This window comes from Pelophylax lessonae, assembly GCF_965119305.1.
Source record: "Pelophylax lessonae genome assembly, chromosome: 2".
Classification (NCBI taxonomy): Eukaryota; Metazoa; Chordata; class Amphibia; order Anura; family Ranidae; genus Pelophylax; species Pelophylax lessonae.
This window is the reverse complement of record NC_138769.1, coordinates 38,716,828-38,734,502: the sequence shown is the minus strand read 5'-3', so window position 1 is coordinate 38,734,502 and position 17,675 is coordinate 38,716,828. Positions and strand designations below refer to the sequence as shown.

At 41.4% G+C, this 17,675-nt stretch overlaps 1 protein-coding gene across 1 annotated transcript; it reads right to left on the bottom strand.

Annotated features, from left to right (window-relative positions):
* Positions 1 to 1,387: 1,387 nt before the first annotated feature.
* Positions 1,388 to 17,027, bottom strand: LOC309547932 (cell surface glycoprotein CD200 receptor 1-B-like; the record flags this gene model as incomplete). Its single annotated transcript, XM_082247930.1, has 3 exons — positions 1,388 to 1,650; positions 10,953 to 11,255; positions 16,976 to 17,027. 3 exons carry the CDS (start codon positions 17,025 to 17,027, stop codon positions 1,388 to 1,390), a joined length of 618 nt encoding a protein of 205 aa, XP_082104056.1.
* Between the last annotated feature and the right edge of the window lie 648 nt (positions 17,028 to 17,675).

Below are 17,675 nucleotides of genomic sequence, written 5' to 3'. Positions count from 1 at the left end.
ACTGTTACTGACTACGGCTGGGAGTCCAGTGCCACATGCTGCAGTGATGGGTCTATGAGACTATCTGCTGTGAGATTCTGTGCTAAGAGAGCTGTAGGGGTACAGTGACACCAGAGGGCCATGTGCTTTAAGACTGAGCTGTGCCAAATGCCATCCAGAGTTCCACTTTAGGCTGTGTTTTGATTCTTACATAAGTATGACCTTGGACTTGTATCTGCAGCACAAAACGATTGCTATGACAAGACATTTGAAGATGATGAGAGCAACAATCCCCCAAAAATAATGAGTATGACCTAAAGACAAAAGAAAAGGCACAGTGAAGGTTACTGTCATCATTTATAATCATATTTACAATCTTGTCTGGGTTGGTTATGTCAATGATCTAATAATTTTATCTAAAGAAACACATTGGGGTTGATTTACTAAAGACAAATAAACTGTGCAGTTGCTCCAAAGCTTAGTAAATGAGGTAAAGCTTCACTTTGCAAAGAATACCCAATCACATGCAAGGGGAAAAAAAAAACAGCTTTGCTTGCATATCGTTGGATGATGGAAGTCAACAGAGATTTTGCTCATTTACTAAGCTCTGGAGAAATTGCACTTTGCAAAGTGCACAGTCTATTTGTCTTTAGTAAATCAACCCTAACAGTTTACATTGCAGGGTGCAGTGACCCTTGCAGGAAGCCCTTTATTGCAGCATCCCAACAGTTCCCAACCTTTGCTATTGACACCCAGTCCCTAGTATGAATGGGATTCTATAGTAAGCTGGCCACATTTTTAAGACATCCTTAAACCCACAAGTCTTAGGCTTGAGGCAGACATTCAAAGTATAAATGTAATATAAACTTCAATAAGAGACACCATGATATGCATGTAGCACATAGCGCACCACTGGCCGTACACCTGGAGGTGTGGACAGTAAATCAAAGAGGAGAATTTCCTAATATGCATTAATAGAAATTACTACTAGGAAAAATTGATTTTTTCATAACCAACCAGTAAGGGAATATTCTATCTATGGAGTATTTAAAATAGAACTATGGCTGCCCAGTGAAGTAAATATGTACTGCAGCATTTATAAAATTATAAGAACATTTATACATATACAGTTTTCTCTTAGCCATCCTACAAAGTCCAGCAAATACCTATTAGGCCTGCCAGTGAAGTCCACCTAATGCCATTTCTAGTGATGGGGTGGTAACACTGTTGCACTTCTGAAGTAAGAGCAGAGCTGCCACTATCATGTAGGCTGTGTCTGCTTGAGCTATATGGGAAAGAACTTTGAGGTCCATAGAGTGGGATCCTCCAACATTTTGGCTTTTGATTGTACACCTTGCATAGTAAGAAGGTTGGATGTATTATGTCCATTAGGGCAATTTATCATACTTTACATACATTCACCATTTTTTCCTGGTAATACAATTGACTGGATCCAGAGATTCGCAAATGTGGGATGAGACACAAAACATGTCCCATTATCAGACTTGTATGTGCTGATCACTGTCCAGGTATCATCCAAATCTTTAATTCCCATGGTGTTTATATCATCTGAGTGGGGGATCCAGGAGATCTCTGCAGCCGGGAATCCACCAATGGCTCTACACTCCAGAGATCCATCACTCTTTATATCCAGAGATACAGAGGGCTGAGCTGGAGAAATAAAGAAGAACGCATTACTAAACCATATATTACTAAATAATTGTTGTCAATGGTTTATAAGATGTACAGATGGATAAAACCTTCTTTGAAAAATGCATTGTAGGAGTAGGAAATTAGTTTTAATGTATTAAAGAAGATTCCAGGTATGGATATTTTTATATAGTTACTCTTGTCCAGATTTGACCAATGTAAGTATGTATGTTCCATACCTGTGGGATCCCTATAGAAGCTGGAAATCAGTGTAGTAGACACCATTACTTCAGTGATCTCCACTAGCTTCTGGGTTCCAATTTCTGGATCAATGTAACTATGTAAAAATATCCATACCAGGAATTATTTTTTAAAGTATATGAAGTTTGGCACCCGACGTTGCTGATTACATTACCATAAATATACTGAATGTACTTTGTTTTTTTAAAGCATTTTACCCTTTTCAGGTCACTTAAAAGCTCCATATCCTCTGTACATCAACGCCGCGAAGTACGTAATTAACGTCCGCCCATTGGCTCCTGGGATATGTATTATCAATCCCAGGAGTCTACGGGCGACCTGCAGTACACTGAGTGCGCCGTGCTTTGTTCACACTGCACAGGCGCGAGATTGGGAGGCGCACGCTTAGTAGCCAGCTGCACCAGCGAGCTTCAGATGTCCACACTAAGGCCTCTATCACACGGGCGTTCCGTATGTCCGCATATCATCCCATCAGTTTGCGGGTGATATACGGACATAATGCATGTCAATGGGATTGCGGATGTCAGCGGATGACCATCTGCTGACATCCGATTTGCGTCCTTTCAGTTCTGTTCCGTTTTTTGGAACGGAACAGAACCCTATTTTTCTTCCATTTAAAAAACGGAAAGGACGCAAAATCGGATGTCAGCAGTGTCAGCCGCTGACATCCGCAATCCCCATAGACATACATTATGTCCGTATATCATCCGCAAACGGATGGGATGATCTGTGGACATACGGACCGGATGACACTGTCATCCGTGTCCGTAAAAAAAAAAAAGTGACTTGAACGGACTACAAAAACGGAGCACCCATGTTAAAGAGGCCTTAGGATGGAAGCTCAATGGATCTGGAGGGTACCAAGAGTACAAATAAACAAATTAAAAAAGAAAACGTCTTAGATTTAGATTGCATAAGCTGCAACTATCACAGGGGGGATTTTTTAAACAAACAAAAAAAAAGGCCGGAGCTCCGCTTCAAGGATTTATGCAGATAAAATAAACTTTTCTGATTGTCCTGTTGTCTGCTGATAGCCACCATCCCAGATCCTGAATAGAAGGTATACCTGTAGGCCAGTTCCTACGAATAAAAAGGAATTGTTCTGATTCCACTGATTATCAGAGAGAAGCAAGAGATTTACACAAAAGATTCAGAGAGAGGGGCTATTCGAACAGGACAATCAGAAAAGCGCGTAAAAAGGCAGCTCTTAAAAAGAGAACAGACCTACTTGCCAATAGAGAAGCCCAATCCCCTGCATCTACAAATTTGAGACCATCATACCCACGCATAATTACCAGATTTGGTACGCAGTGGGATCAGGTCAAGGCCATTTTAAATAAACATTGGCAAGTCTTAACAGTTTCTCCACTTATAGGCCAAATTGTAGGCCCAATGCCATTAGTCACCGCTAGAAGAGCTAAAAATCTGAAAGATAGCCTGACCCACTCTGAATACGTGAGAACGGGTAAGCGTGGGGACTGGCTATCTTCCCTACCCCCATTGACAGGTATGTTTGCCTGTGGCAGGTGTGCTATCTGTAAGTTGGTCTTTTTCTAGCTGTGATGGCTCGGCAAACTTTAAGATAAACAGTTTTATCAATTGTCAAACCATGCGGGTCATATACCAGCTGATATGTCCCTGCAACAAAACCTACATAGGTAAAACTAAAAGGCAGCTTAAAATTAGGATTGCGGAACATCTGACAGATATCTGGAAAAAAGTGGGTAATAAAACAATACCGCTACATTTCTTAGAACGCCACAATTCCAACCCAGATGGTATCAAAGTAAGGGGCATTTATGCTCTGAAACTCCCACCTAGGAGGGGTGACTTTCATACCATTTTATTGCAGAAAGAGAAATACCGGATCTTCAAAATGGGGTCACTTACACCTAGGGGACTGAATGTCGAATTTAGCCTACAGCCTTTCCTTGAATCTTAGCATGTGACAAATTTCATGTATGGGGGCTTTTCATATAAGCCATGAATGGTCTGTGATTATACCTCTGGATCTCATTTAAACATATGCGGACATGGACCTTCTCCCCTACGTCTCCCCATTGTAGTTATGGAGATATCCATGCGGGTGTCCATCTATGCATACATGGGGCTGATGTCTCTCTTCTTTCCCCAAAACACCCCCTCCCCCGAGTCTATTTATCCCGTATGGCTACATTAATTTGCTGCTGCATATAAGGACTTTTCATAATTTTCTCGTGTGGGGTTTTAGCCCCCAATTCTAAACCCTCCTCCCCTCCTCCTGCCTTCGTTATAATAGTTTTTTGAACTACAGTAAAACCTTGGTTTGAGAGTAACTTGGTTTAAGAGCGCTTTGCAAGACAAGCAAAATTTTCAAATAAATTTTGACTTGATATACAAGCGATGTCTTGATATACAAGTAGCCTCAAGTCACAGCTGAGTATAAAAGAGAAGAGAAGCGCCTCTAAGTGTAGCAATATGGTTAAATTTAAGGAAGGTTCAACATTTAGCAACTCACATGGTTGATGATTGGAACAGGCACAGCTAAGTATGCAGGCATCTGGGGTAAAGCTGTCCACATAGACCATCCTCCACACTGCTATCTACGTCATCCCTTCCATGCTGCCCCTCGCTTTCAGATCGCTTTACTCCAGGGTGGTCTTCCCAGTCAGGATTACAGACTGGCAGCCGGAGGTGCAGAAGATAGTCTATGTGGATAGCTTTACCCCGGATGCCTGCATACTTAGATGTGCCTGTTTTATTGATCAACCATGTGAGTTGCTAAATGTTTAACCTTCATTAAATGGAACCATATTGCTACATTTAGAGGCGCCTCTCTTCTCTTTGATACTCTGTAGCTCCTGCTGCATTTTGCTTCTAATCCCCTTGTGGAAGCGGCTATTTGTGGATGGACATTTTATGGTTACACAACCTATCGCAATGCTATAATCTTTTTATATGGACTATAAACTGAAGGACTTATGGTTGTGGAACGAATCATCTGAGTTTCCATTATTTCTTATGGGGAAATTTGCTTTGATATAAGAGTGCTTTGGATTACAAGCATGCTTCCGGAACGAATTATGCTCACAATCCAAGGTTTTACTGTATTTATATTGTATCTGTAGGCTGGGCTACTCGGAGCTGCTCATATATATATTTCTACTTCTATCCTAGTACCCGGATATATCTATCATCATGAACAAACCTGTTTTTAAATTCTGTTTTTAAATCCTGTATTTTTTAATTGTAAATTTTTGTCATTTTGGCCTTATTTTGTATTTCCCACGGAGGTTGAAAGCCTTGCTTTGCTGGCACACACTCCCTGGGAAACATGAATGACGTCTGTGGGGTTACAGCATCTATGTATCCATCTGTTCTAGCGAGGACATCTTGTGGCCAAAAGAGCATATTACATGTTGTCTATTTCAGATTTCAGTTACACCTGTATCCAAACAATGGCATCTATAAAATACTCTGCTAGACACCCCCATCTCCAGCTCTGAGGAAACTGGCGATACGCCAGTGAAACGCGTCATCATGTACGTCATCTGACACCCACCAATGGGATTGTGACCATCACGACCGCCGGGTGCCCTATGGCCGCAACTGTTCCCCGCCTGCTACGCGGGGTGCCCTATGGCCGCAACTGTTCCCCGCCTTCCCCGCCTCCTATGTCCGGCGTGACGTCTGGCCGCAACTGGACTGCCCGCCCCTTGCTTCAGGGGAGCTCACCGAAGGAACGCTAGCTATTGGGAACTCCGGGCCGGGCTGAACCGCTGCTGCGTCTCAAGTGTCCATCTTCCCTCAGAATCCCTTCCATGGTCTGGATCAACAGTTTATGGACGGTAATGTGAGGTATATGGTTCATCTCCTGGTGCCCACTGAGTGCTATTACCTACTGCAATTGTCCATTTGGGATCCTTCAATTCTAGCAAACCTCATCTGTTTGCCTCACTATTTGTCACCAATAAGGCACCACTATATGTAGCCCCCCTTACTGGATCATTTCATCCCAACCACCAATCCACCTTTGCTGTGGTTCTTCTATTCCCTAAAGCTGGGACTGTATCTACCAGGAACTTCCCAATTACCCCCTACTGTGTGCTCGCTGCTATTTGGGATTGTGCAATCAATTTACAGCCCCTACGGGCCCATACTTACAAGTTACTGCATTCCCCATGCAACAAGCCATTACATCCAACTCAGGTTGATGTTTATCCCATTGTGTGTTGCCTTGATTTTTTTTTCAAAATTCTTTATTAGAAAGAAAACATATGTTTTATTTTGTTTTGTGCCACACCTATTCACACTGTTTTTGCTAGTTTTGGCTTATGTGCCTTAATAAAGTTCAATTTTTTTTTGATTTTCACCTACCCTGGTGTCCTTAGTTGACTTCTTTTTGAGGGGGACCTCCAGTCTCCCCAGGTTTGTTCATTGACTTGCATTGGTCAACAGCCACCTATAGGTGGGTCTGAAGGGGCTGAGGCCTCTCCTTTCTCTTATTCAGGAACCCTTCACTTGCGGTTTGTATGGGAATCTATTATTATTTACTGTTACCAGGGTAGCGTCTCCTGAACTCCTGCCAGTCTATTTTTTTACCACTACTATTATTCTTTTATATTGGCTTTTGAAGTTTACAAATGCAGCAATTTAGAAATTGAATGAAAGGTTTAGCACTGAGAAACACTTTTTGAAAGATAAAAAGTGCATTTTATATACAACTTTATAGATCAGCCCAAAATGAGGGACAAATGAGGAGGAAAGAGGAACTGAGAGACTTTGTTCCAAAACCAGGGGTCAGTTGGGAGCTATGCCTGAACCCCTCTCCTGTTTCAAGTTATCCAGCGATAAATTATAAAAGGACATCCCTAGACTGAGCCTGTATTGGCGGTATGCATTGAGCTGTGCTTGTGTGACCGGCAGGCTCTGTACTGCCTAAGAGTAGGGATGATCGAATGGTTCGGGTCGACCATCGGTTCGACCCGAACATTGGCTGTTCGAGGTTCGGCTACATTAAGAACTTTTTGCCCAAAAAAACCCGCTAGCGCCAAAAAAAAAAAAAAACGACCAGGTGTGTTGTTGAGGCATTTTTTGGGGGGTTTTGGAGGCATGCAAAACATCTGAACTTGTGTATACGGGTATATATACACACATACTTATATGTATATATACACCTAGACATATATAGGTGTGATAGTAGCAGAAATATATGCTTGCGCTAATGAAATAATTAACACCGATATAGTTATGCTCCTATTACACCTATATATGTCTAAGTGTAAAATACATATAAGTATGTGTGTATATATACCACTATACACAAGTTCAGATGTTTTGCCTGCCTCCAAAAACCCCAAAAAATGCCTGCAACAACACACCTGGACGTTTTTTTTTTGGCGCTAGCGTTTTTTTGGGCATCTTTTTGGGTTTTTGGAGCCAGGCAAAACATCTGAACTTGTGTATAGTGGTATATATACACACATACTTATATGTATTTTACACTTAGACATATATAGGTGTTATAGGAGCGGAGCCATATTAGTGTAAATGATTTAATTAGCGCAAGCATATATTTCTGCTACTATCACACCTATATATGTCTAGGTGTATATATACATATAAGTATGTGTATATATACCCGTATACACAAGTTCAGATGTTTTGCCTGCCTGAAAAGACCCCAAAAAATGCCCAAAAAAACGCTTGCTACTAAACCGGCAAGATGTGAAAAGAGAGAAGCCACTAACCTGTTCTATAAGTGACAAAATACAAACGATCTTTTTTTTATGGTTCTGGACATGCTACAGAGCTGACACTTCACAGGTACACTTTTTAGACCCCCCAGATACTAAATCCAAAGATTTTTTTTTTTAATTTTTTTTTTTTTTTTCAATAATTGGCTCTCTATCAAAAATGACAATTTTTAAGAACTTTTTTTTGTGTGATTAATAGTCCCTGGGGTATGACCCAGAACCCTAGGCACTTTTTAGGGGCATTTATTGGGTTTTAGGGCTTCAAAATTGTGTTTTTTGATTACCGAAGTATGGGTCCCATTGATTTCAATGGGGTTCTGAAATCCGGGCCGAACTTTTGGGAGGTTCGGGTGTTCTGGTCGAACCGAACTTTTCAAAAGTTCGATCATCCCTACCTAAGAGGAGCCTGTCTATTCTCAGTGGCCCCTGCAGGGGTGAGCACTACAAAAGCATATCTAAACTCAGGAACAAAAATGTAATATGTTGCAGATTACCAGTCCTTAGACGTTGTGATTGCATTTGCTTTTAGTTTTTTTCACCTGGTGATCCAGCCAGTAACACATTTCCTGTCTTAGGGTATGTCCACTCTGGATGGAGGAGCAATGGAGACACCCTTGGATGGCAGCATTGTCAGTCTGGGGGGAGGGTAGTGCTAGGCTAGAAGATTTAGGTGAAGTTGACTAACAAATTAAAGGATAAGTTCACCTTTCATACCATGTTACATGTTACACCCATATTCGGGTTGTAACATGTTATGAATTCATCGGCCCCCACAACTCCCCCTCCCCCACTGTGCCAGCTAGCAGGGGATCTGAAGAAGCCACGTGAGCGGAAGTGGCGTAACGCGTAGGGCCGCTACCGGAAGTGACATACGGACGCGGAAGTGAGGACCGCGATTCTGAGTGTTTGTACACACAAGGCGCTTTTATTTAAAGACAAATGTAAGTCTTTTTAATCTTTGGCAATAAAATGGGTTTTTCTGGCAATATTGCACTATTGTAAGCACTTTTACTTCCGAGGGTCGTTGGCCACTGGGCCCACTATATGAATCGATCTACCCAAGGGACCATTTGCAGACAGGCAAAGAGTGGAGAGGATCCCAGGGTCTGAGCTTAAAAGGCGTGTAATAAAATATTCGGAGGTGAGAGTTTAGTACACCTATAGAGGCACGAGGTGAAGAAGCACCCCACTTTTTTTTACACCGGTTGAGGTGGAAGGCATAAAACCCTTTTGGCTATTTCTATATTTTTGGACACACTATTGGAGCACATCTCCCCCTTTCCCATTCTGGAATTATTGGAGCTTTCTACAGCATTTATAAGGACTGTATAATAATATGCACATTTTAGTTGATGCACTTAATACTTCACCTGGCACTTGAATGTTTACACATTTGACCATTGTCATTAATGGTTTATGATCTGCACTGAGCACTTTATCTATTGATTACATTATTTTAATATATTTATTGAGATAAGAGTGTATATAATTTTTATTGAGTCACCCATTTTACACGTTTATTATATGTTTCTATACGGTCCATTATAATTTATTGAAATCACTCATGCACTTTATATTAAGTTTATGATTACACAAATGAGATACACAGTTTAATTTTATATCGATTATACCCCTATTAGAGTTTACCGTAATTTTCTCTAATACTTCCAAGAAGCACTGTACCCCCCAATCTTCACTACCAATATCCTGAACACTTATTTTTGGTACAATAATTGTATTGCAAATCAAAGGAAATACAATGCTGGGGTCACGCACGTATGGGGTCATGTATAGCTGAACACTTTTTAAAGGGTTTTTTACCCCAACATTTCATATTCCTGATATATGCCTGTTGTACCATGTACTTGTATGCAGAAATCTCTCTCCTGTTCTCTTTGTATTTCTTCTTTTGTGTGTAATTCCTGGCATTCCTGCCAGTCCTTCTGCTTTCCTATAAAAAAAAACTGACCACACTAAGCAGGAGAACACACAGTGGTCAGTTCTCTAGCTAGGCTGGGAACTCAGCTTGCTCTCCTCCAATGATCAGTCTTGCCCTGACACGCCTCCCCTGCACATTGGGAAGCTCAGTGTGCAGCTGTTTCTCCTCCCACCACCTCTTATGCCGCTCAAAACAGAGGGAAAGGTACTCACTTATAAAAAGGGTAAAAAAAGTATTTATCTTTTTTTTTTATATCTATACAAAAATGTTTTGCCTTAGATTTCTATTTTAAACTTAATGGGTTATTTTACAAGATGATCCGGGCACAGATGTCATTTTTTGCTGAACATACCCCCGGGACAGTCAGGGCTAGCACATTCCACAATGGCTAGCCTCTGATCTGTCCCGGTTCGCACTTACCTTTTAGAAGAAATACTTACTTAGAAAATTTCTTCCACAGCGTTTCCATCTCTCTTGTGGGCAGCTGAAGCCGGCGCGGTCCTCTTCTGCATCTTCTTCCGTGTCTTCTTCTCCCAGAATGCGCCGCACCGGCCCCTCTCGTCACTTCCGGCGCGGAGCCGCATTCCTAAACAGCTTCTGGGCATGCCCAGAAGCTGTTTAGCAGGGGAATGCGGCGTCGCCCGGAAGTGACGAGCGGGGCCGGTGTGGCGCATTGATTCCTGGGAGCGATGACGTTTAGCTCCCAGGAATCATCGCAGCGCAGGAAGTGACGGGGTGAGCCGCGGCTCCGAGGGAGGAAGCAGTCAGAGGTGAGTATTTACAATCTTCAATAAAAAGGTGAGTAAACAAAAATAAAAATAACTATCCAATTCCTTTTCAGGTCAGGTCTACCTAGCTGAGGGGCACAAAAAAAAAAATCGTTTTTGTGCCCGGAACTCCGCTTTAAGCAGTTACAGCAACAGCTTTTTTCTTTTGGGATGAAAGTTTTACATAAATGAATACAAGTTGGTCATTGTAAGCACCCCTGTAAATGCCTCCCCTCAACCCTCTAGCTGACATTTTTTGCTGGACAGCTTGGTCTGGTAAAGGGAGTTTAAAAATAATAGAATTACTGGTCAGAAAAAAAAAAAAACAATGCAGCCATCACATCTAAGGATTGGTAAACTGCAATATATTACATTTTGCTTTTAGATTTAGATATACTTTAAATAGAAATATCTGTATATCTTAGATTATTGCATGCCATAATAAATGTATCAGGATCTGATTTTATTTTTTATGAAAAACTATAACCCCACATACAGTACATTTTAGGGATAATTATATTATTTTGGTTTGTGATTCGCTTTTATACAATATGGAAGACAGAAATAATAGCGCTGAATTGGATTGACTTTATCACAGTGGAGAAATCAGATATCACTCACCTAATACTTGTAGAATAGTTGTATTGATGAAGGTTCCTTCAGTCTGTGACATTTCACAGGTATAATTTCCTCCATCAGATATCTGGGTGTTGTGGATGGTCAGTGTTATATTGGTAAATGTCATTCTTGTGCTGCAGTTGTTGTATATCTGGGTTCCTTTTATGAATGCACCATATGAGGATAAACACAGAGAATTATTAATGTGATGGATCTTCCATATTACTCCCGTTATGTTGTCTCCAGGATCTCCTCCACATTGTAGAAGTGTAGAATTCCCTCTTCTCCCCACCACAATTGTAACACCTGAAATCAGAAGATCGCATGTTTTAGCGCATTGTTTGACCTACAAAGTCATGCGTTCTGTATTATAACCAGGACTTATATTTTGTCATGTAGATTTTGATATGATATTTCTATACATATAATGATTTTTTTTACCAGATAGCAGACATGGGAGTAAGTCACACATGTGCAAGTCACAAGCAAGTCTCAAGTCTTACAGCGGAGTACCGGCCCCGGAAAAGTTTTTTCACTAAAAATCCCCCCGGGACAGTCAGGGCTAGTACATTCCACAATGGATAGCCTCTGTACTGTCCCAGGTCGCACTTACCTTTTAGAAGAAATACTTACCTTGAAAATGTCTTGTCCAGCGCTGCCATCTCAGGTGTGGGCAGCTGAAGCTGGAGCGTCCTCTTCTGCGTCCTCTTCGGTGTCCTTTTTTCGGTGACCTCCGAGTCCCAGAATGCCCTGCACCGGGCCGGCTCATCACTTCCAGTGCAGGCGCGGCATCCCTGTACAGCTTCTAGGCATGCCCAGAAGCTGTTTAGCAGGGAATGCCGCACCTGCACCGGAAGGGACGAGCGGGGCCGGTGCAGGCGCATTGACTCCTGGGAGCGATGACGTTCAGCTCCCAGGAGTCATCCCAGGCCGGAAGAGACGGCGCAGTCCGCGGCCACAGAGGGAGGAAGTGGAAGGAAGGTGAGTATATTATCTTCTATTATTTTATTTTATTTATTTCAGGTACTTATATAGCCACTGTCAATTTACGCAGCGCTTTACATATACATTGAAGATTCACATCAATCCCTGCCCTCAAGGAGCTTACAATCTAAGGTATAACAAGGTAAGTAAACAAAAAAAAAAAAAAAATCAGGACTATCCATTTGTTTTCCAGGTGACCTAGAGCAAGAGGATGACCCAAAATCGATTTTGGTTAACCTTCAAGTCCCAAGCAAGTCCCAAGTTACTGTGGCGAAAAGCAAGCAAGTCAAGTCGAGTCCATGCTAGAAGTCAAGCAAGTCAAGTCATTTGTTTTGGACAAGTCAAAATACTGATCCACCCCAATTTTCACCTTTAAATCAGTTAAAAGTCAGCGGTCAGGAAAGGTTTTGTTTTATTTTCAACATTAACAAAACTGCTTAGTGCTTTTTCTTGGCATATTAAAGAAACACTTTGAATGCCCAAACAGCACAAAATCCTTCGTCCGGTCATGTTTCAACACCACAGTCACTAAAAACATGTTAAGTATTTCCATTGTTAAACAGCCAGTGTCCTAAAAATCAGAACACACTGAGGTGCTTTAAGTGACTGTGGTGTCAGAAACATAACAGGCACATTCATTTTGCTTTAACACATCTTGAGAAAATGCAAATATTTAATAACTTAAAAAAGTAAAGTCATTTCGAGTCAAATGTCTCAAGTCAAAGTCAAGTAGAGTCTTTTATTAACTTTAGTCAAGCAAGTCTCAAGTCCTCAAACTGGTGACTTAAGTCTGACTCAAGTCAAGTCATGTGACTCAAGTCCCCCACCTCTGCCAGATAGCACTGGAACCTTCCCTGAGAAACAATGAAGATTTTTATTCTCAGTCTGGAAATGCTAATTACCTGGCTGTCATGCCAACCCTTTTCTATAGTTCCAGTTACTGATTAGAACAAGAGCGATCACTTCTGATTTTCCTTGTATGCAAACTTGTTCCAGGGCTGCATATATCCCAAATGTAAGAACAAAAATACTCATTGATCCTGCCAGAAACGTAGAACCTCCCTGTGTCTTGTTCACTCAAGAAGTCAGATAAGCCCCCTTGGTTCTTACATTAGAGCAGCCTTTTTCATCCAGGGTACCCAGGCACTCTGGGGTGTATTGAGGTTTCTCCAGGGGTGCCCTGGCAAAATGCCTAAAAATTGGCCAAAAATTGTATAGAAGCCGGCGTGTGGATAAAGCTGCCTTTTAGTTACACTAATCACAGGTTTTCATTGTGCACCATTACAACCTTCTAGCTGGTGGCATCCCAACAACCAATGACATCATCAGATGATAAGGAGGATGTCAGTCATAGCAACCTTCTCCTGCCCCTCTCCATCACTGTTGGGGTCACATTAGTTGAGGGAGAAGAGAAACATTGGAATACTAGTCAGTACTAATTTGCAAAAGTGTATTTGCTTTGGAAGAATAAATCACCTCTAACGTTGGGTGTCCTACTTGGATTTGTGGATGTTGTTGCACTATTAGAATAGTTGTTAGAAAGTGGTGCCTCAAGACTGTCCATAAATATTAAAGGGTGCCTTGACTGAATGAAGTTTGAGAAACCCTGCCTTAGACTACAAAACACCTCCCTCTATGGTATGGAGAGGGATCGGGATTCTCTAGTTTAGAAAAAGGCAACTGGGCAGGGCTGATACCATTTCTATGGATTTTGGTATAGAAGAGGCAGAGGGGTTTATTTACTAAAACTGGAGAGTGCAAAATCTGGTGCAGCTCAGCATGTCAGCCAATCAGCTTCTAACTTCAGATTGTTCAATTAAGTTCTGACAATAAAACCTGGAAGCTGATTGGTCTCTATGCAGTGCTGCACCAGATTTTGCACTCTCCAGTTTTGGTAAATAAACCCCAGTGTGTTGTCAGCTCACAACTCAAAATTAAAAGCTGAGTGCATTACTGCAGGGATCAACAGCCTTCCCAAGCCTGTGACTGGATAGTGAAGGAGAAGCAGGAAACTGATTAGCTTACCTCTCAGTCACTCTGCTCTCTCCTCCTATCAGCATGCTCCTTGGCAGCACCAGAGCACTGGTAAACACCTGATTGGTTCCTTGTACTGCTTTGTTTGCTTCCAGTCTGAGCTCTGCTGTACAGGGATTGCTAGAGGCTGATATCAGTTCACATTCAGGTGCTTCCACTGCTTGTATTTGAAGAAAGATAATCAATGACCAAAAGTCTGCATTCATTTGTGTCTTTTATATTTGCTGGAAGTTCAGCTTTCAGGATCCAAAACTACAAAGGAAGTTTCTGCTTTACGTAAACACCAACCTAATCACTCTCTTCTTTCCTCTCAAAACCTCCTGCTCTCTACCTCCCTCGTCACCTCCTCCCATGCTCGCCTCCAGGACTTTACCAGAGCCTCTCCAATCCTATGGAACTCCTTACCCTTATCTGTCCGATTATCTCCTACTCTATTAGCTTTTAGACGATCTCTGAAAACCCTCCTCTTCAGAGAAGCCTATCCTATCAACCCCTAACAAATGTACCTCCATTTTCTCTATCAGCTCATCCCCCACAGCTATTGCCTTTTGTTTCACTTGACCTCCCCCCCCCCCCCCCTTCTAGATTGTAAGCTCTAACGAGTGGGACCCTCTAAATCCTCCTGTATTGTATTGTAACTGTATTGTCTTCCCTCAAATTGTAAAGCGCTGCGCAAACTGTCGGCGCTATATAAATCCTGTATAATAATAATAAAAAACAGAAAACAAGTAATAAAAAAAATTGAAAAAAAAAGAAATTAATTTTTCTTTTTTTTTTTTACATACTGTCACCAGTCAGTGTCCATCAAGTAACAGTGTTATCATGTACCAGTGTTATATGATAGCAATGTACTGCACTGGTAACAGTATGCAGAAAGAAAAGAAAATTGTGATTTTTTTTTTAATTTATTTTCCAAAAAAATTGTGACAAATAAATGACAACTTCAAAACTTGCCATGTCTCTTTCTAAATACCATTGACTGTCTACTTTCTGAAAAGGGGTAATTTGGGGGGTATTTGTACTGTCCTGGCATTAAGAAATGGGATAGGGTGTCAATACATCAGGATTGATCAATTTTCAGATATACAGTGTAATATCTCACAAAAGTGAGTACACCCCTCACATTTTTGTAAATATTTTATTCTATCTTTTCATGTGACGACACTGAAGAAATGACACTTTGCTACAATGTAAAGTAGTGAGTGTACAGCTTGTATAACAGTGTAAATTTGCTGTCCCCTCAAAATAACTCAACACACAGTTATTACGCCCCTAAGTTAAAATGTCCAAATTGGGCCCAAGGAGTCAATATTTTGTGTGGTAACCATTATTTTCCAGCATTGCCTTTTCCCTCTTGGTCATGGAGTTCATCAGAGCTTCACAGGTTGCCACTGGAGTCCTCTTCCACTCCTCCATGATGACATCACGGAGCTGATGGATGTTAGAGACCTTGCGCTCCTCCACCCTCCGTTTGAGGATGCCCCACAGATGCTCTATAGGGTTTAGGTCTGGAGACATGCTTGGCCAGTCCATCACCTTTTCCCTCAGCTTCTTTAGCAAGGCAGTGGTCAGTCTGGAGTTGTGTTTGGGGTCGTTATCATGTTGGGGTACTGCCCTGCGGCCCAGTCTCTGAAGGGAGGGGATGATGCTCTGCTTCAGTATGTCACAGTACATGTTGGCATTCATGGTTCCCTCGATGAACTGTAGCTCCCCAGTGCCGGCAGCACTCATGCAGCCCCAGACCATGACACTCCCACCACCATGCTTGACTGTAGGAGAGACACACTTGTCTTTGTACTCCTCACCTGGTTGCCGCCACACAGGCTTGACACCATCTGAACCAAATAAGTTTATCTTGGTCTCATCAGACCACAGGCCATGGTTCCAGTAATCCATGTCCTTAGTCTGCTTGTCTTCATCAAACTGTTGACACTGTATCACACTGAGCATGTGCACTCAACTCCTTTGGTTGACCATGGCGGGGCCTGTTCTGAGTGGAACCTGTCCTGTTAAACCGCTGTATGGTCTTGGCCACTGTACTGCAGCTCAGTTTCAGGGTCTTGGCAATCTTCTTATAGCCTAGGCCATCTTTAGGTAGAGCAACAATTCTTTTTTTCAGATCCTCAGAGAGTTCTTTGCCATGAGGTGTCATGTTTAACTTCCAGTGACCAGTATGAGAGAATGAGAGCGATAAAACCAAATTTAACACACCTGCTCCCCATTCACACCCGAGATCTTGTAACACTAACAAGTTGCATGACACCAGGGAGAAAAAATGGCTAATTTGGACATTTTAATTTAGGGGTGTACTCACTTTTGTTACCAGCAGTTTATACATCAATGGCTGAGTGTTGAGTTATTTTGAGGGGACAGCAAATTTACACTGTTATACAAGCTGTACACTCACTACTTTACATTGTAGCAAAGTGTAATTTCTTCAGTGTTGTCACATGAAAAGATAGAATAAAATATTTACCAAAATGTGAGGGGTGTACTCACTTTTGTGAGATACTGTATATATCATAGTTTGTAGACTCTATAGCTTTCCTACAGACTAAATAATATACACTGATTTGGGTTATTTTCCCCAAAGAAATGTAGCAGAATACAGTTTGGTCTAAATTTATGTAGAAAGATTATTTATTTGCAAAACTTTATAACAGAAACTAACAACATTTTTTTTTTTTTTTTTAAAGAAAGCTCTATTTATGTGAAAAAGTAATACAAATTTAGTTTGGGTACAGTGTTGCACGATCGCTCAATTGTCATTCAAAGTGTGACAGCCCTGAAAGCTGAAACTTGGCCTGGGCAGGAAGGGGGTGAAAGTGCCCGGTATTGAAATAGTTAAAGGGACACTAAACTCTGGGTATAAAAAAAATGTAGGTAATTAAAGTATGTATTCTTCTCACTTTTGCTTTTACATACACTTTAAATACAAACTCCATTTTTATAGCAGTAACCTCCCTGCCCCCACCCTCCTCTCCTCATCCCCAATATAAAGCTCTCACCTGAGGATGATACATCCCGGTATAGAAGCAGCAGGACAGCCAGAAGATACATTGTCTGCAGGTAAGACACTGACACTGAAAAGGAGAAAAGTGCTATGACCGTGTCACTGATACTCACAGCTATTACCGAAATCACACATCCTGTACATGTAATGGCGTTCTTGGAACTTGGAGCATCCTGTGGTGACTTAACGGTCACCAGAAAAACCATTAGGAAAATGTTTCAAATAAAATGTGAGAAAATATATTTGTGTGCTACACTAGGAGTATTTATAGAAAAAAAATTGCAGAGCTATTCGTCCTTCAAAGCTGTACGTCCAGTATGTTGTTTTCTCTCCAGGTTGAATGTTATTCATTCCTAAAAAAGTGTTTAAGGAAAATAGCACATTATGGTAGACGGAATTGGTAATCATAGGTAATGTATACTTATTTAATATGATCGTCTATTGGCCAAACTGGGGTATTTTCCTGATTCCTAAATCACTTTATTATTTATGAACTGTGCTGTTACACCAATACGTAAGATATAATATAATAGTTGTGGTAATGTTTTTATAATTGGCTATTATACTGCCATCTTGTGGTCATTTTTGTTGTTGCACTTTCCTTTACCTTCTGTGTTCCTTCTTGTCCCCTCCCATTGATGATGTATTTACTGTCCCTGTTTCTTTATGCTGCTTGTGGGGATAGAGATGGCCAC